Source organism: Hemiscyllium ocellatum, chromosome 5 (genome assembly GCF_020745735.1).
Source record: "Hemiscyllium ocellatum isolate sHemOce1 chromosome 5, sHemOce1.pat.X.cur, whole genome shotgun sequence".
Lineage (NCBI taxonomy): Eukaryota > Metazoa > Chordata > Chondrichthyes > Orectolobiformes > Hemiscylliidae > Hemiscyllium > Hemiscyllium ocellatum.
The window spans coordinates 129,112,578-129,133,673 of record NC_083405.1 but is presented as its reverse complement, the minus strand read 5'-3'; the positions used below and the strand labels follow the sequence as shown (position 1 = coordinate 129,133,673).

At 40.2% G+C, this 21,096-nt stretch overlaps 1 protein-coding gene across 3 annotated transcripts in view; it reads right to left on the bottom strand.

The window, feature by feature from the left end:
- Positions 1-463: 463 nt before the first annotated feature.
- The window catches only part of sec22c (SEC22 homolog C, vesicle trafficking protein), a 35,752-nt gene continuing 15,119 nt past the window's right edge, over positions 464-21,096 (bottom strand). For 2 of the 3 annotated variants that reach the window (XM_060825197.1, XM_060825198.1), the window contains exons 5-7: positions 17,108-17,226; positions 12,583-12,648; positions 2,478-9,257 (exon numbers count right to left, since the gene is read on the bottom strand). In XM_060825197.1, coding sequence (XP_060681180.1) covers positions 9,057-9,257; positions 12,583-12,648; positions 17,108-17,226 — 386 coding nt within the window. In that variant the 3' untranslated portion in view covers positions 2,478-9,056. The other variant, XM_060825200.1, reaches the window with a different exon arrangement.

Genomic DNA, 21,096 nt, shown 5'->3' with positions numbered 1-21,096 from the left:
AAACAATTATCTCTGTAACAATTATTCTTTTAAATCTTGGCAAACCCCACTGAACATAAGATTCATTCTTAGGCCCAAGATCTGATTGCCATATCTATTTTGCACTGAGAGACTATCCCCTTCAACAGTACCCAAAACAAAGTATCTGCTTGAGAGGGGAATGGCCACATGAGACTTCTGAACTACCTTCTCACCTTTCCTAACAGTCACTCATCTATCTGACTGATCCTGCTGTGAAACCAGCTCTTAATCTGTCAACCATCACTCTGAAAAACTACTCTTTCTGACAGACAGATTTTAATCTTAAGCATGCGAAAGATTTTAAAAATTGAATATTTATTTTTTTTTAAACATCAAGCATTAAAAATCAACTACTGATCAACAGCTAAAGTGACAGGTGAGAGATTTAAAAGGGGCAAATTTTTCACACAGAGACTTGTTTGTGTGTGGAATAAATTGTTAGACAAGGTGGTGGATGCAGATACAGTTACAACATTTAAAAGACATTTGAAAGATACATGAATAGAAAAAGTTTAAAGGGATATAGGCAAATGCAGGCAAACAGGCTTAGTTTATCTTGGGAAACTTGGTCTGCATGGACAAGTTGGACCAAAGGGTCCATTTCCATGCTGTATAATCTAACGCTTTCCCATTGACAGACGTTAATCAAAGTGCTCGATACGCACTGCTTTTTGGCTCTCCCCTTTTTGAATAAGGCAGCTTTCCAATCCAGTGGGGCTTCTCCTAAATCTTTTCTGGGATTCTCAGAAGATTCTTACTACGACATCCACTATCTCTGCAGCTACATCCATTAATATCCTGGGATATATCCCATCAGACTCAGGGAACTTCTCAATCTTTAGACCCATTAGTTTTTCCTAATACTTTTTCTCTAGTGATAGTTATTTTATGTCCTGCCTACCTTTAACCCCTTGGTTATATAGTGTTTGCGAAATGCTATTAGTGTCATCTACTGTGAAGACTGATGCAAGATATTTATTCAGATCCTCTGCCATTTCCAGATTTCCCATCATTACTTCCCAGCCATGATTTGGAGATGCCGGTGTAGGACTGCTGTGTACAAAGTTAAAAATCACACAACACTCGATGAAAGAGCAGCTCTCGAAAGCTATCACTTCCAAATAAACCTGTTGGATATAACCTGGTATTGTGTGATTTTTAACTTATTTCCCAATCTCATTCTCTCAGGTACTTGGGTTCACTTTTGCCTCTCTTCCTTTTTTGTATATTTACACATAAATACATTTACTGCTTGTTTTATATTACTTGTTTGCCCTCAGGATATTTTCCCCTTACTGTAATTAACAGCTATTAATTTTGCCTTTTTAGTGTCATGAAGCTAAACAGTACAGAAAGTGCAACTTGAGCATGCCGACCAGATATCCTAATCTATTCCCATTTGCCAACATTTGACCCATATCCCTCTAAACTCTTCCAATTCATATACCCATCCAGTTGCCTTTTTAAATGTTGTAATTGTACCAGCCTCCACGACTCGCGCTGGCAGCTCATTCTATACACGCATCACCCTCTATGTGAAAACATAGACCCTTAGGTTCCTTTTATACCTTTCCCCTTCACCTTAAAACTAAGCTCTCTAGTTTTGGACTCCCCTACCCTGGGAAAAGACTTTGGCTATTCACCCAATCCATGCCCCTCAATATTTAATAAACTGCCATAAGGTCACCCCTTAGCTTCAAACACTCCAGGGAAATAGCCCCAGCCTATTCAGCCTCTCCCTGTGGCTCCAATTCTCCAACCCCAGGAACATCCTTGAAAATCTTTTCTGCACTCTTTCAAGTTTAACATCTATCCTATAGCAGGGAGACCAGAATTGAATGCAGTCATCCAAAATTAGCTTCACTGTTTTACAATTCGCTTCTCACCATCCTGCTTTGATCCTAACTGCTGCTGTTTTCCTACGCTTGTATACTGTCCCTTCCTGTCCCATTTTGTGTATCACAATCAAAATAGTTGCCATATCCTTCTTTGCTTATTATCCCATCTCTTAAAGCCCTCTCTGCTCTCCTAATCATTCGATTTGCCAGGACACTGACACCAGGATAGTTCAAATGAAGCCTACCTCACTGGAAGAACTCTCTTCTATTTCTAGATTGGTGCCTCTGTCCCAATAAGTGAAATACATTCCTCCCATAATACACTTTAAGCAATGTATTTAACTCCCTGGCTATATTCATCCTGTGTCAGTTTAAGCAATAGCACACAGCAACCAAGTTCATCATTCAGGTTAATAGAAAACAAAAACAGCAGATGCTAGCGATCTGAAACAAAGAAAAATTGCAGGTCTGTCAGAATCTGAGAAGAGAAAAATAGTCAACATTTGAGTCCAGTGAGTCTTCTTCAGATTCTTCCGAATGACTTTGTGTCTTTCTTCATCAAGGTCCTGGCTGTCCTCATGGTTGCAACTGGAGCTTGGTTCAAACTAAAATCAAATATGTTTGAAGAATAGATCTTTATTTTTCAGTAATTTCCTCAACGATGCATAAAGAAATTTCCTTTGACATGCAATAGAATCGATACTAATGAGAAACACAGCATATAAAATATTGATAGACATTTTCCTTTAGTTATTGTAGCACAGTGCAAAATGGATCATTTTGAAAGGTACACTTTTCAGTTGAAGTAAAGGTTTATAACTATACTTTGAAATTTTATTCAGTTTTCCACAGGACTGATCTACACAGGTAAGACAGGCCAAACAGCCTAGTTCTATGCCGTAAGATTTTAAAAGTACCTCTGACTGTCACATAAAATACATCACGACATTTGCTTTTTTTTACAAAGTCTGACATAATTCCAAAGGAATTTTTAAAGTAGAGCTCTTCTCAAACTAATAAATGATTAGAGGATATTTGATGGTACCAAACTTCCTCCATGTTTTCCAGCTGAAGACAACTGTCCCATCATTCCCTCAGTTAGAGGGTTAGCTATCATGGCACAGGTTGAGACCGATAGCTTCCTTCAATGGCCACATGTGCCTCATCTCCAGTTAGGCAGAACAGAACACTGCACACTCAAGTCTACAGCTCTACACAATGCCATTCAGAAGTTAGTTGCATATTAATATTAGCAATGGGAAAGAAGGTTCACAATTAAATAGTAACAAGTGGCATTTAAAACTTTGCTAGATGGTTTAATGCCTGTGCATTTCTTCCCCTCTCTTTTTAAAATCTTACACAGCAAGGAAAGCAGTTGTACAATAAAGCTGATGTGAAACTGGAATGGGCAAAGCTATCTCTAAATCAAGGCTGATTTGTCCTTGAAAATACATGTTCCAATAATCTCACTGCAGTTGTGTTAACATAAAGTAGCAAAGCTACATTTTTTGTGCCGCCCAAGTAGATGAGTTATTAACACATGCTAAAATACTGCTCCTCACAGAGTCTAGAAATTAGAATGCAAAGCAATATCAATGGGTTTTTATCATCCCTTCTAACTACATGACTTGTATTCTACAGTCGTTGACACTGTATAAGGCAGACTCTAAAGGCCATGTAGACAAATGACCAATCAATGTAACATGCAAAGCAAGAGCTGGTCATAGATAAATTATACTAGCTCTGAATAAAGAAAAGCCCCTCTTGCTAGTTGAGGCTTTCTTTGAAAAAAAGCTATCAATGCACTAATAAGTTGTGAAAACGTTCCCCGTGTCTGGGAGCTCTGAAATTATAATGATCAAGCATTGTCTTGTGAAATCTGCAATGCTGGCATTAAAATTGAAATAAAGGCTGGTACAATTCCAATATTTAAGGTGCATCTGTATGGATATATGAATAGGAAGGGTTTGGAGAGATATGGGCCAAGTGCTGGCAAATGGGACTCGATTAGGTTCGGATCAATGGTCAACATGGACGAATTGGACTGAAGGGTCTGTTTCCATGCTGTATATCTCTATGGCTCTAACTGAATTAATGTCCTCTCTGCAGCAACACAGGAGGAGCAGTAGGCCATCAGTCCCTCTGGTTTGTTCTTTCTTCCATTACTTTATCTGTATTTCATCCTTGCTTTTCCTCACTCAATCAATATCTCTCCACGTTGCACAAAACTGCCTAAACTCAAGGGAATTTGATTACTTCAAACTATGGAGCAGAGGCACTAAATTTAAGAAACACTCTTGACATTTTTGGTCATGAATGGCAGTCTGCTCATCAAGAAGTGGACCTAAATCCATCCCACACATATGCACTGTGCAGGGACTTTGACAGCAAAATGACAGATTCATGCAGTCAATGTATGAGAATATTTTCTATACTTTACAAAATCTGTCCAGCTACCTGAAAACCAACCATCCTGGTACATCTTCTGAATGCAGGTATAGTCACAAGAAAAACACAAGTAAGTTCTCTACCACACTTAACCACAGCAAGTGGGCCACTGGATAAGCATGATCTTAGCCACACTACAGGGTCCTTAGTGAAATGGAATGTGATCCCATTTCCCCGAAAATAGTTACGAATTTTCCTAAAGTGCTTTTGAAATTGATGAAGGTGGTTATAAAGAGGGCCAATTTAGGATCATGACACAAATGTGAACTGATCAAGTATTGTTTCATCTACGTCTTCCACACAAGTCCCACTGTACATACAGGAACAAGAGCAGGGGCTATCCAATCTGTCAAGATTCACTTGGATCAACAAAAAACAGGAAGCGATGTATAACTGGCTCTTCAGCAACAATCATCCACTTTATTGCCCGAAGTCAAAAAGAATCCCCTTAACATCCTTCCAAAGCCTGAAATCCCAGGGAGTAAACCTCTGTCATATGAGCAGTTTCATTTACCACTCACATCAAAGTGGCAAATTCCTGGTCTCTCTGTTTTATGAAGCTTAATGTTTAAGACAAGTCAACAAACTTAACTGGATTGCTCTCAAACTATTTAGGTGGCTATAGTCACTCTGACGTGCAATATTTAGGGTTTGGGTGTGATTATCCTACCTAAATCAAATAAATATAAAAGACGAATGATTTTTTTTTAAAACTTATGACACCTTTCCCCGTGCACATATACTTCATCAGCAATGAGGCTTTCAAACATAAACAGTAATACAAACTGCTGGAAAAGCTCAGCACATTAGGCAGCATCTGTGGAGAGAAATCAGAATTAATGTTTCAGGATGAGTGGCCCTTCCTCAGAACTATGTTGTTGTGGTTGCACAACAATCCCACTGCAACAATTTCACAGAGTCATTTTTAGTCGGTTGACAGGAAATGTGCACTGAGGTCACCTGTGCCCTCAGAAGACATTTTCTAACCAACCGGTTCAGAGATGTTATGAGACATCTGTAGCAGGTAGGATTTGAGCCTGGGCTTCCTGGCTGAGAGGTAGGACAGTACCAGTGCACCACAAGAGCCCTCCATTGTCCCCAGCAGTATACTGTTCACAAAATAATACAGTTCATTTAGAATACCTTTTACACAACCTCTCACTAACTCTGGCTCCCTCACAGACCCCAACAAAACACCCGCTGACTCAGCAAAACAAAAAGTGCCAGCCCAGAGATCTCTGCCCAGGTGCACTTGCTGTAAACTGCTGGGGCATACACAGACGTTGGGACATTTTCACCAAAAGGTTTGACCTGCTATTTTGTTAGAGTCTGAGACAGACTTTTCTTCTTAGTACTTGTCCTTTCTCCACACCACTTGTTTGTCTCCCTCTACAAGATATCTAAGTATCAGAGTGAAGATTCCACCCTTTGACCAGTACAGCCTATTTAGTGCAAAGCCATACTGTATATGAGAGCACTTCCTCTTGCTCTTAAGGTTAGCACACCTATATTATCCTGAATGTGGGCATTCCTCCCAATACCAGCACAACAAGCATGAATGTCAAGGGACTAGAACTTCCATACTGCTTTGAAACCTATTACTTGTCAAATGTCTTCAGAACCAGAAGAAGAAGAACATCGGGTTAGATTTGTACATTACCTGGATACTAGGGCAAAGACGGTTAATCACTAGATGAGTGTTCATGTAATTATAAAACCTGTAACAGAAAAGGTTGTGAAGATTTGATAGAAGTGTTCTAAATAATAAGAGGCCTAACCAAAGTGGACAGAGAAAAATTATTGCCTTCAAACTGAATGACAACATGTGGCAAAATTCATTTTTTTCTAAGCACAGCTAGTGGTTATGGTTTAAAATGCAAGGAAAAGCACGTACAAAGATAGAGAGGAATGATGGGGGAGTGTGACTAGGTTATATTGCTTCTGCTGTGAGGCAGCACTGGTTAGATGGGCTGAGTGCCATCCTTCTGTGCTCTGCTATGATCCTGTTGTGTGTAAGGTTTGAGTAGTCCCTTTAGATGGGCACCAACTGCCATTTAAAACTTATGATTCTTAGTGGAGAATCAAGTTTAAAACATTATTCACAAAAACAATTCCTTTTGTTCCAAAATATGAATAGGTTCTGCAAAGTACAGTGATTTTAGAACAGCACAGAAGGAAACCATTGAGCAACATCTACAAGACAACTCTTCCATGAAATCGTCAGCCAAGACATGACATTTAAAGTAGAATAAATAAAATGCATGTTAAAAAATTCTTTCAATAATAAGTCATGCTATAAAAAGAAATTAAAATTCTAGCCAACATTTTGTGCACTGAAACTAAAATAAGCAACAATAGTAATCTAACCTTAAGATAATTCTGGGTAAAACCATTATGTCATCATTGCTGGGTGCAAAGCTCTAGAAATCTCTACCTAACAGTCTCTGTGATGAAGATCTTATCAAAAGACTATAGTGGTCCAGGCAGATCCCCCTTTTGCCTCTTTGGACACCAGGGAAGGGCAATTAATGCCAGCTATGTAAATATGAAATAAATTAAACAATGCTTACAATATATGGTTCAGCAAATCCCCTACAACCTCTGCCTCAATTTTGGGATGGGATTACTGGATGGTTGAATGGTTGACATTGCTTGCGTCAGCAGATCTTAATACTGACAAGACTCAATGATGGCTGATGACCAATAGGGAGCTGCTGCCATTTAGCTCATGTAGGCTTACAATGCAATTCTTACAATCACCATCCCAACAGGGTGCAACTCTGAGCAACAGCCAGTGTAAGGTGAACTCCTGCCTTTGCCAACAAATTCACCCTGCGAAATAATAAGGCAAACTTACCAAGTAATGGGGGTTCTGTAACATCTGATGTAATTCTATGATTCAAATGTAAGCATGAGATTTCTATTCCTTTTAGCCGGCTCAGACATGACGTCTGAATGGCCTTTCTCTGTGCCATAATTATTCCATGGTCTTTGAGTCACTGTTTATTAAAGTAACTTTATGTTCATCAAATTCCATTCTTCCACAAGCATATTACTGCGCCATCAGAACATGCTCACCTGTGCTGCATCACATAGCACAGAAAAGATGGATTAGAATAATTTGGGTGCCCTTATTGCAGGAGGGAGGGTGATTAAGTAATTTGGCTGCAAAAACACAGCATGACGTTAGAACAACCTCCTAATTAAACAAAAGGCCAGTCTCCTGAAACAGATGAGCTCAGACAAATCACATCACCTTTCTTCTCAGACGGTATAATTACATTTGGAAATGTGAACTATTGGATTAAACTTTGACACCTTATCCCCTGATGTGTCCCATAAATGATTGTTAATCTTGAATATTGCAGGGGAAAAAATAGCCATCCCTGTTGGAACTTGTTGTCTTGCATTTGTCAGAACAGAATCAAAAGAACAGCAAAGTGTGAGCCCAACATATAATCTTAAATTGACCATTCACGTAATTCTTAGCACAATCACAGTTGTTTAGCAAGTGTTGTTCAAGTATGGAATCATATCTAAAGTTTGATACTATGTTCTAAGTTTTGAAACACGACTTACCTACTCTTGCTAGAAGCTACATATATTCACACTTGGGGCATGGTCCTTCAGAAATAGAAAGAACATGTTCTTCTGAGACTTTCTGAACCAAATGCAAAGTTGTCAGACAATATCCCCTGGTGCATTCACCTTAGCAATGCCTTGATCAATCAGAGATGATTTGCCTAGTGTAAATTTAAACAAAAGTTCGGGAGTCAACTGCTCCTCCAAGCAGTCTCCATGACTAATTCGCCTTGACTAATCAGAGTTCACTTGTCAACCATTCAATGCTTTCTGAAGCATCAGTTGTCACTCCCAGTGAGATCTGGTATTTTTGTAATTCTGTCCTGATGCATAAGACAAAATCTTTCAACACTGAAAACAGTTAAACATGAATATGAATCTGGCATCTAAAATGCGAGGTGAAAAAACTTAAGATCCAGCTACCTGGGCAAAGGCTTTCTAACTTAACATGTAGACAACATGCTTAACTCACCATTTGTGTTATGTAGAGCAATTTATCATGAGTACCATCTTTGCATTTATAAATAAAACTTATGTATTTACACACATTTCTCCCTTTTTCTATTAGAAGCTGCTAACATCCACACTTATAATGGAGCCCGCACATGTAAACCTATCATCTTCTAGTTACACATCTTCAAAGTGGTCACACTGCAGTACTATTACTGGTAACACTGTACCAGGGACAGTGAGGCAAGTTTTCACAGGCAATTGCCAAAACAAACCTGGATGTAGCAATTTATAGCTGAAATATAAAAGAGCAGAATCATGACTTTAAGATAAGGGTTGAATACATCCACATTTCCCTTGTCCAATGACTTTCTGCCTGTAAACCTGCTTCCGTTGGAAACTAACTCGTCATCTTGACTTCTTCATTCAGCACCACAGGAATTATGGTTTTAGTGTTCCACTGCTGATCTTGTAGATTAGTGTTAAGTATTGTTAAGGTAACACACAGTAAACAAGTCATTATGTTCCTTTCCTCCTTAAAAAAAATCCATTTGAGAATGGGGACCAATTTATCTTCCCTCCTTTAAGTCTTAAGAGTTTTGTTTCTGTGGTGATGAGGACAATATTATTAAACATATTGAAGGCACATTTGAGAACACTCAGTTTTGATTCCTTTCCATAAGTGCGGATGAGTCCTTGGTCCCAGGTACTCGAGTATCAAACTCCACAATCGGGCTGTTTCTCAGTGAGTTTTCTTGATAATATCTGACGCGTGGAGAGGAAGGCCACCCCTAAGTGGAAGAGAATCTGCCAAACGTTCCTCAGCCCAAATAAATAAAAATTGCATATACAAATGAGAATAAACGCTCCAGCTGCCTTGATCATCCGTGTTGAGACGAAGAACAGGTACAGATAACACTGGAAAGGGAATGGATTCAATCATTTAAAAAAAAAGTGATGGAATTTTTGTCACAAATCAAAAAGAAAACCTTGTTTATTTCACACAAGTCAGCCGAAGTGCTCAAGTATTAACCAACTCAGAAACTGGACGAGATTAAAACAAATGGAAAATGGTTTGATTTTATTTTGTTTAGTAATCCTCTGCAAGCCTGAACTCTTCTTGCCACAGAAAGAAGGCCGTTCTCTGAGATCCTGGCTGGTCTGCCTCTCATCACTATCACACAATACTCTTACCTAAGAAAACTCTACCAACCTCAGTTTTGAATATGTCAGTTCATCATGTGTTTCCCGATTTTTCGGAGGAATCGAGTTCCAGATTTCCACTATCCTTTTTTTACCAGTTTTTTTGGAACTATGCTTTTTCTTCCTCCGTTATAATCAAAGTGAGATACTTGTATTCTACTTGACTGGATCGCTATCATTTAATCACATGAATTAATTCAACCCTAAATCTTCTACACTTAAGGAAATACAAGCCAAGTCTATACAATATATCCTAATAATTCCCTCCATTAGCTTTGGGGTCACTTGATGAATCTGTGCTGCTAACCAATATCGCTTTCCTGAGATGTGGACAATCTTTCAAAAGGTTATGGTCACTGGTGTATAAAACAGAACCTGATTACCGTAGCTGTGGTCTGACCAGGTTTCACTGGATAAGGTAAACGACTACTGAAGTGTCACTTTCCCCATTTTAGTTCACACGCTAAATTGCACGTTCATATGGAAGGATAAAGGGATCAGTGCCATCTGGTTGGTAGTAATACCACAGCAAGACTGAAGAACTTGCTAAGCACACAAGCAGCTCCTGCTCCAGTTCAGACACCTGTTATCCATGTATTAAAGTGGCCGATTAAAAAAGCATTGAGTTGAACAATCATGAGAAAGAGAAGCTTCTTTACTGGCCTCTAAAAACAAGATTTGATGGCAGAAGGTAAATGTTATAGATAATAGACTGTAAATAGTTCATAGACAGTAATGAAACATAACAACACCAGTGAAGCAGTCGAGGTAAGCATAATTAGGAAAGCTAATAGAATGTTGTCTTTATTGCAAAGGCAATTGAATAAAAAGTAGAGAAATTATGCTTCCGTTATATAGGGTACTGGGGATACCTCATCTGAAATTCTACATACTATACCGGCCTCCTTATATCAGGAAGGCTGTAAATGCTTTGGAAGCAATTCCAAAAAGGTTTACCTGATGAGAAAGGGCAAATTATCTCATGAGTAAAGGGTTGGATAAACTAGGCTTGTATCTGCTGGAGGTTTGAAGAGTAAGAGGGAACTTAATTCAAACAGCTAAGATCCTGACTGGTATAGCACATAGAGCAATGAACAGTACACCACAGCACAGGCCCTTCAGCCCACAATGTGGTGCTGAGCACTTATCTTAATCTAAGATCAATCTAACGTACACATCCCTCCATTTACTGCCATCCATGTGCTTGTCCAGCAGACACTGAAATGTCCCTAATGTCTCTGAATCTACTACCACCACTGGCAGTGCATTCCGCGCACCCACCCCTCTCTGCATAAAGAACCTAGCTCTGACATCTCCCCTATACCTTCCTCCAATCACCTTAAAATTATGACCCCTCATGACAGCCATTTCTGCCCTGGGGAAAAGTCTCTGGCTATCTACTTGATCTGTGCCTCTCATTACGTGTACACCTCCAATCCTTTGTCTCTCCAACATGAAAAACATTATGTCTCTTCATAAGACAAAACCTCCAATCTAGGCGGCATCCTGATTAATCTCCACTGCATCCTCTCTAAAGCAGCTACGTCCTTCCTATAATGAGGTGACCAGAACTGAACACAATACTCCGAGTGTGGTCTCACCAGGGTTGTATAGAGCTGCAACAAAACCTCACGGTTCAAACTCAGTCCCCTTGTTAATGAAAGCACTGTATGCCTGTTAATAAAAACACTGTACGCCTTCTTAACAACCCTGTCAACTTGGGTGGTACCTTTGAGAAATCTATATACATGTACCCCAAGATCGCACTGTTCCTCCACACTGCCAAGAATCCTGTCATTAACCCTGTATTCAGCATTCAAATTCGACCTTCCAAAATGAATCACTTCACATTTATCCAGGTTGAACTCCATCTGCCACTTCTCAGCCCAGCTCTGCATCCTGCCAATATCTTGTTGTAGGCTGCATCAGCCCTCGACACTATCTACAATACCACTGACTTTTGTGTCATCAGCAAACTTGCTAACCCATCCCTCCATTTCTTCATCCAAGTCATTTACAAAAACTACAAAGAGCAGAGACCCAAGAACAGATCCCTGCAGGACACCACTGGTCACCAACCTCCAGGCAGAATACTTTCCATTCACTACCACTCATGGTCTTCTTTCGGCCAGCCAATTCTGTATCCCATACCTCCTAACTTTCTGAATGAGCCTACCACGGTGAACCTTATCAAATGCCTTACTGAAATTCATTTATACCACATCCACTGCTCGACCTTCGTCAACATGTCTCGTCACATCCTCAAAGAGCTCAATAAGGCTTGTGGGGCATGACCTGCCCATCACAAAGCCATGCTGACTATCTTTAATCAAACTACTTACAAATAGTCATAAACTCCATCTCTCAGAATCCTTTCCAGTACCTTCTTTACCACAGATGTAAGACTGACTGGTATGGAATTCCCAGGGATTTCCCTATTCCCTTTCTTGAAAAGGGAAACATCATTCGCTTCCTTCCAATCATCTGGTACTACTCCTGTGGAGAATGAGGATGCACAGATCATCGTCAGAAGCACAGCAATCGCATTCCTCGCTTCCCATAGTAACTTTGGATATATCTGGTCTGCCCTGGGGACTTATCTTGATGCTTCCCAGAATTTCCAGCACATCCACTTTCTTTACAACAATCTGTTTAAGCCGATTAAACTGGCCCACAGTGTTCTCACTATCAACAAGATCCCTCTCTCGAATACAGAAGCAAAAAAAAAACTCCTATAGCATACCATATATTATCTTACATTTACAGCCCCTACTCCTGGGTTTACCTTCATGTGAAAACATCTTCTGCATGTCTAACTTATCAGACCTTTGCGCAATTTGAAGAATCTCCATTAGATCGACTTCAGCCTTTATTTTTCTGGAGGCCATTACAAGGAACTTTCTCCCTACTCTCCGTTCTCTGGTGACCTAACCACCTGCACCCTAACACAATGATGTATGTGAGAATGATGCATCATTTACAGCAGCTTTACGTGAAAATGTATCTGTTTAACAGCAATTATAAACAAAGATAATCTTACCTGGAATACACAGGTTATAAAAGCTATAAGAAATGCAATAACTGAACCCTTTTCTTCATCACCATCCTAGGGAGAAGTAAAATTAACAAAGTAATAATGAACAATTACCAAAACAAACTTCTATTAGACAGCAACAAAAGTTGAATAATTTCACTTTCAAAATTCAGATCTTTATCCTGACACAGAGAGAGGCAATAGTCCATGACATTATCACGGACTGTTGATCAAGAGATCAAGGTAATATTCTGGGGGCCAAAGTTCGAATCCCGCCACAGCAGATGGTGGAATTTGAATTCAATAAAAATCTGGAATTAAGAATCTAATAATGACCATGAAACCATTGTCGATTATTATCTGGTTCACAAATGTCCTTCTGGGAAGGAAGCTGCCATCCTTACCTGGTCTGGCCTAGCAGCAATGTGGTTGACTCTTAACTGCCCTCTCGGATGGGCAATAAATGCTGGCCTAGTGTCAACCCGTCAAAGACTAAAAAAAATTGACAATGAATAAATCTGATAACATTTAATAACTAATAAGATGGTGGTTCCTGTCAGTTGGACACCATTAGCAGTTGGAAGAAGTGGCCAAGAGTTAATAAAGATTGGGGTAACACACTGCACATAGGAAGAAAGAAAAAATGGATGACATTCAATCTGTGATGGCATACATGTAGCTTAGAATGAATTGAAAAGAATTCTATCAAATATTTATAGATTCGAAATTCTAACATGATATTGCAGTGAGCAAAAAAATGACAATAATAATGAATTATACAATCAGGAAAAAAGTTGAAAGTTGAGCACAAGTCAGGTAAAGTTCCACACTCAAACTGATAGTTGTTGACAAAACATTGGGAGACAGTCAGCCCTGGAGACAGTTCGAAAAGGAACCAAGAGACCTGGTCCATAGTATGAAATACTGAATTGTGGTTACAAATGTGGACTGTTCATTGAGGGGGCTGACTTAGAAAAGTGACATTAGACAGGTTGGCAAGGTAGCATACCACATATGTGAATTATTACCTCAATCTCAAAAAACAACAGTACAAACAGCACAGGTTTAAACTAATGAGGTGCCATGAATATTGTCATGGAACTGCACTGCACACAGGAAAATCAATAGGCAGAATTGACTGAGGGGGAGTAATGATGGCAAAATCCTTGGAATCATTTATCAATCTGAAACCATAATGGAGACTGTAATGTCTTTGCGGCAAGGTGAGCCAAGATGAGTCAAATTTCTTTCCTCATTTGTATCAATCTTGTCAATTACCAGCAGTTTTTGCTAGTTGCTATGCTTTAATTTTTAACTCTTCACTCAGATAATTCAATGAAAAAGATTAGAAAATTCAACTCTGCTGCGATCAATATCAATTTCTAGCACCCTCCAAACTAAAACCAGCATAATATTGCTTGTCTGAAAATACAGACAGTGTACAATTACATAGAGAATGAAATAATCTCTTACGTAGTTGACCCTCTACCTCTAATTCAATAATAAACGTATTTCAAAAGAATAGTGGAAAATATATGCAAGAAAGCATTGAAAAGAGAACTTCGAAATTACGTAGTGCCAAAGCAAAACATTCAATGAACTGTTTGAAAATCTTCCAAATAAACCTCACACCCTGCTCTTTCTTGCAAGTCTCACACATATATTGAAAGAATGTTGAGTTTCATGAGTTGTTGTTAATTATAAGATCCGAAAATCATGAGAAATAGGAGTAACATTAGACCAATCATCCCCCTAAACCTTCTCCATTATTCAATCAGATCATGGATGATCCAATTGTGACCATAACTAAACTTTCCTGACTGCTCCCCATAGAAGTTGACTCTACTGTCAATTGAAAATCTGTCCAACTCACTCCCATGTATATTGTTATGCTTTCAGCTGGGCATCGAGACTCTAATGATTGCTGAGAATTGATTTAAAATCAATAAACCTTCAATCCATTGGAATTCCCATCCTCATTTTGCATTATTTTGCTCCCTTCTTGTCTTGATTCATACAGATGACAATTCCATAAATGTTAGTAACACTCCAACATCACCAACAAGCAGCCACTGATTGTAGCTGGACCATGAGTATAAATGTTCAACCTCAGGGAATTCAGTAACCTCTTCTTACCTATCGACAAACCAGGAGTGTAAAAGGACGTGGGTGAGAGAGAGAGAGAGAGAAAGAAAGAGAGAGAGGGTGAGTGAGAGACAGCGCGCAAGAGAGGTGACTGAATAGATCTGAAGCAGTAATCCCTGGTCAGATTTTCTCATCCCTAGCTGGATAGTTAACTGTGTTGGATTACGACTGCCCTGGCTAAGTTAAGATAACTTGGCACATGCTAGAGATTGAAACTGGCATAATATTTCCCTGCAATTACCCACTGTTAGCCTTAGCTTAGAGTTCTACAGAATTCTGCAGCTCAACATTGTATGAGGGAACATTGCACTGTCAGAGGTGCAGTTTTTCAAATGAGAGATTCAATCAAGACCTTTTTTTCATCCATTCACTGGATCGAGGTGCTGCTGGCTGGGCTAGTATGTATTGCTCATCCCTAATTGCCCAGAGGGCAGTTAAGAGTCGGCCACATTGATGTGTACCTGGAGTCACATGTAGGCCAGACCAGGTAAGGATGGCAGTTTCCTTCCCTGAAGGACATTAGTGAACCAGATGGGGTTTTCTGATAATTGTCAACGGTTTCACAATCATCATTGGAATCTTAATTCCAGATACTTATTGAATGCAAATTCCACATCTCAGCAAAGGCTGGATTTGAACCCAATTCTTCATAACATTAGTTAGGTCTCTGGATTAATAGTCTCGCAATAATACAACTAGGTCATTGCCTCCTTTATTATATTTCATTGAGCCACTGGGAGGAGTTTAGAGACATTTCAGAAGTCTTTCGATTATCAGAAAGTATTACATAATTTTTGAATGTGAAGATCTTAGATATTTTGGTGTAAGAACAAGATCAGCTTGCAAAAGAAAGGGTTGTACTAATGAAATATCTTTTCCAAGCTCATTATATCCTCAAAGCCAATAAAAGTTCTTAAGTGCAGTCACCATGGTAATGTAGAAACTGCCAATTTGTGCAGCAAGTTCCCACAACCAACAATTTGATAACAGCCAAACAATGTCAGGAGAGAAATAAGCATTTCCACTGTTCTTCAAAACAGTGCCACAAAGTCTCTCATTGCCATCAGACAAGGACAGACACATCTTAAGTTTTTTGGCTGCTGCAGACCTGCAGGTTTCTCTTCTGGTCTGACAAAGAGTCTCTGTCTTTTCACAGCCCAAGCTGTTCACCTCCATGACAACCAATCACATGGTAGTTGACAGGCAGAGGAAGCTTGGAATGACAGCATGGGAAAGCTCACTCAACCTCGGGAAAGAGTAACACTCCATGGAACCAGATAGAAATGACACTTAGCTAATTTCTTGTAAGGAAAGGCTGAGGCACTTGGGGCTGTTCTCATTGCAGAAAAGAAGGTTTAGGGGAGATTTGATAGAGGTGTACGAGATGATTAGGGGCTTAGATAGGGTTGACAGTGAGAACCTTTTTCCGCTAATGGAGTCAGCTGTTACAAGGGGACACAGCTTTAAATTAAGGGGTGGTAGGTATAGGACAGATGTTAGGGGTAGATTCTTTACTCAGCGGGTTGTATGTTCATGGAATACCCTACCAATAGCAGTGGTGGACTCTCCCTCTTTATGGTCATTTAAGCGGGCATTGGATAAGCATATGGAGGTTATTGGGCTAGTGTAGGTTAGGTAGGCTTCTGTCGGCGCAACATCGAGGGCCGAAGGGCCTGTACTGCGCTGTATTTTTCTATGTTCTATGTTTACAAAAGGTTTATGGATACACTTGGTCTAATCTTGCTCACTGAATTCATAAATATAGAAGAAGATATTTCTTCAAATGTTTTGTTGACAAAACATCAAACATGACAAAGTTATATGATCACTATATAAGCACACATTGTAGTAAATAAACATGAGAATATAAGAAATAGGTGGTGGATGGACCATTTAACCTTGCGAGCCTGCTCCTTCATTTTATAAAATTATGAATGATCTTTAACCTCAATACACTTTCTGGTACTAACCCTACATCTGTTAATTCACTGGTATCCAAAAGTATCACAAAGGCTAAGCATCCAAAGTTGTGCAGTCCAAAGAGTCACAATCCCTTCAACAAAGAAATGTCTCCTCATTGCAGTCCTAAATGCCTGACTTCTTATTTTAAGACAGTGACCAGTGTTAAGGGTTGATGTGTGGAGGATGTTTCCCTGGCTGAAAAACATCCTCCACACATCAACCCTTAACAGCCCCTTTCTGTGTACTTAATTGTAATCACTTAAATTTCACACATAAATGGAGAAATGTGGTGATTTGTTACATATGTACTGATTTACAATTTATTGCATATTTTTCATGGAGGGCAAAAACAAAAAGGAAATGTTATTCAGCTTTGCTGTCATTTTCAGATTGCCTGAAACTATGTTTAAAATTTCTCAATTACCTGAAAATTGTGTTCTATGAGGTGAACTCCACGGATCAAGTTGAGAGCTCCACACATAATATTAAGGATAACTGAGAGGATCCCAACTGCACTTACTGGTTCCAGTCTGTAACTGGGTGCTGTGGATAAATAAATTGTATTTGTAAAGACAGAGAATTTGCTATAACGACAGTCTTATCAATATTCCTGTCAATATGACTAGTACAGCCTGATAGCAAAATAACTGCCCTGTACAAATACAAGATTTTCTCATTTTTGAGGGACAGATTTTCACAGCTTGCCAATTTTATTCTCATTTACTCTCTGACAGGCTATTTTTCATCAACTAATTTACAGGCCTGACCCAAGTCATTGAGAGGTAGGAAATCAGGCATTTTTCAGAGATTCATTTTTAGGATGTCAGTGTGCTAGGTACACCAGCATTTATTGAACCACTGCCTTTTTGATCAGCTGTAGTCTGTGTGATGTAGGTACACAACAGTACCGTCAAGAAGGGAATTCTAAGATTTGTGACCCAACAACATTAAAGGGACAGCAATACATTTCTAAATAAGGGTGTTGTGGCTTGAATGGGAACTTGAAGATGGGGGTATTCCACGTATCAGCTACTTCTAGGTTCTAGGCTCCTTCTAGGTGTCAAAGGTGGGAATTCTTTCATGAGACATGGGTATCTCTGCTGAGGCCAGCATTTGTCCTTGATCTGACTTAGCTTACTCGAGTATTTCACAAGGCAGTTAAGAGTCGACCACATTGGTGTGTATCTGGAGACCAGACCATGTAAGGATGACAGTTTTTCCTTTCCCAAAGAGGATTAAAATGGTATTAGATGGGTTTTCACAACAATGAATGATCTATGCCATGGTCACTATGATTCCAGACTTCTGAATTTAATTTCAATTCTAACATTTGGAATGGTGGGAGTTAAACTAGTTTTCCCAGAGCATTAGTTGGGCTACAGTAGTGTGTCCCATAGAGACTGCAAACATCCTCATCAGACAGGTCTTTATGAGGATCCATGGGAGTTTCATGGTCAGCTTTCTTTTAATTCCAAATATTTTTCCTCCTTACTGTTTGAATTTAAATACCACCAAATTCCCTAGTGTGATCTGTACACACGTCCCTTAAGCATTACCTGGGGGCTCTGGATTACAAACCAAGTCAAATGACATTATCACTGTCACCATCTACAGCAAAAGTTCAAGAAACCAAATGGCCTACTCCTGTTCCTAAGAGTTGTGTTCAGGAGAAGTACAAGGAGAAAGTAAGGACTATAGATGCTGGAGATCAGAGTCAAAAAGCGTGGCATGTTTCGAACATAAGCTCTTCATCAGGAACATCGAAGAGCTTATGCTCGAAATGTCCACTCTCCTGCACCTCGGATGTTGCCTGACTGGATGTGCTTTTCTAGGGCAACACATTTTGACTTCAGGAGAAGTACAATTAATCCATGGGGAATAAGCTCAAATATAATTCAAATTTCCATTTGTGGCCATTAATTCTAAAGGAGAAACAGATGAAATACAGGAGATAAAATTTTAGCGTCCATCATTAAGGATGAGATTAAGGAGCACTTCGAAGTGCATGACAAATCTGTTAGAATTCTCTTAGGAGGTTAATGAGCAAGTTAGATGAAGGAGAGCCAATGGACGTAATCTATTTGGATAGCCAGAAGGCGTTTAACATGGTACCGCACAGGAGGCTACTACTTAAAAGTCCATGCTGTTAGGAAAGATATTGGCAAGGATAGAGAACTGACTGACTGGCAGAGGGCAGAAAGTAGGGAAGAAGGGTTTTTTTTCAGGAAGACAGCCAGCAACTAGTGAAGTTCTGTAGGGGTCAGTATAGGGACCACACCATTCATGCTATACATTAATGATCTGGACGAAGGTACTGAGGACTCTGCGACCAAGTTTGCAGATGACATAAAGATAGGTGGAGGGACAGACACTGTTGAGAAAGTGTGACATTTGGTAAAGCACAACAGGTCAGGCAGCATTCGAGGAGCAAGAGAGCCGATGTTTTGAGCATAACCCTTCTTCAGGGCTGGGGAGGGGGAAGGAGGCTAAGAGATAAATGGGGGGGTGGGGCTAGGGGAAAGGTAGATGATTGACAATAGGTGGGCAAAGGTGGGTGGTAACAGGTTGTTGGGAAGGAAGATGGACAGGTAGGTCAGGTCAAGAGGGCAGATCTGAGTGGGAGGGTTGGATCTGGGATGGGGTGGGGGTAGGGGAGATTTGGAAACTGATGAACTCAATGTTCATGCCGTGTCATTGTAGGTTTCTGAGACGGAAGATCTGCAGTCCTCACTAGTGCAAAAGGACTAGGATATCCTAGGAGAGAGGGCAAAGAAGTGGCAGATGGAATATTACATGGGTAAGTATGAGGTTATGCACTTTAGTAGGAAGACTAGAGGCACAAACTATTTTCTAAACGAGGAAAGCCTCCAGAAACTGGAACCATAAAGGGACTTGCGAACCCTAGATTCAGGATTTCCCTAATGTTAACATGCAGGTTCAGATGGCAGTTAGAAATGCAAATGCAATATCAGCACTGATTTCAAGAGGCATTGAATACAAACAGCAAAGAGCAAAGGATGAACTTCAGATCATTCAGGAGGCAGAGTGGGTGATTGAAAAGAGTCACAGGGAGGTAGTCACACCTCAGGTAAAAGAAGAAAGTAGATGGGTTACTGTCAGGGGACGGAAAGGGAACTGGCAGACAGTGCAGGGGTCCTCTGTGGTCATTTCCCTCAACAATAAGTATACCATCTCGGACACTGTTGGAGACGACTTACCAGGGATAAACAGTGGGGCACAGGTCCCTGGCACACAGTCTGTACCTGTTGCTCAGAAGGGAAGGAGGAAGAGGAGCAGAGCATTAGTCATTGGGGGCTCCATAGTTAGGGGGAACAAGTAGGAGGTTCTGTCAGAATGAGAGGTACTTACAGTTGGTGTGTTGCCTCCCAGCTGCCAGGATTCATGATGTCTCTGATCATGTTTTTGGGATCCTTAAGGTGGAGAGGGAGCAGCCCCAAGTTGTGGTTCACATAGGCTCCAATGGCATAGGTAGGAAGAGAGATGGGAATTTAAGGTAGAAATTCAGGGAACTAGGGTGGAAGCTAGAACAAACAGAGTAGTTGTCTTTGGCTTGTTGCCCATGCCATATGCTAGTGACGCGCAGAATAATGAGAGAGGAGTTGAACACGTGGCTACAGGGATGGTGCAGGAGAGAAGGTTTTGGATTCCTGGATAATTGGGGCTCTTTCTGTGTAGGTGAGACCTCTACAAACAGGTTGGTTTTCACCTGAACCACAGGGGTACCAATATCCTGGGGGGATGGGAATTTGCTAATGCTCTTCGGGTGGGTGTAAACTAATTCAGCAGGGAAATGGGAACCGAAACTGTAGTTCGAGTTCATGGGAGGATGAGAGTGGTGAAGTCAGAACTAAGATTTCAAGATCACAAGAAGACACCGGCAAGCAAGAAGTTGGTTTAAAGTGTGTCTACTTCAAGGCCAGGAGCATCTGGAATCAGGTGGGTGACCTTGCAGCGTGGGTTGGTACCTGGGATTTCGATGTTGTGGCCATTTCAGAAACATGAGCAGAGCAGGGACAGGAATAGTTATTGCAGGTTCCGAGATTTTGATGTTTCAGTAGGAACAGAGAAAATGGCAAAAGAAAGGGTGGCGTGGTACTGTTAGTCAAGGACAGTATTACGGTTGCATGGGCTGAGATTAGAAACAGGAAAGGATAGCATAGATGATCCTCAACAGGAGAGTGTGTGACAGGGTAGTTGTTATGGGGGACTTTAACTTTGCAAATATTGACTGGGAATACTATAGTTGAAGTACTTTAGATGAGTCAGTTTTTGTCCAAAGTGTGCAGGAGGGTTTCCTGAAACAATACATGGACAGGCCAACAAGAGGTGAGGCCACATTAGATTTGGTACTGGGTGATGAACCCAGCCAGCTGTTAAATTTGGAAGTAGGTG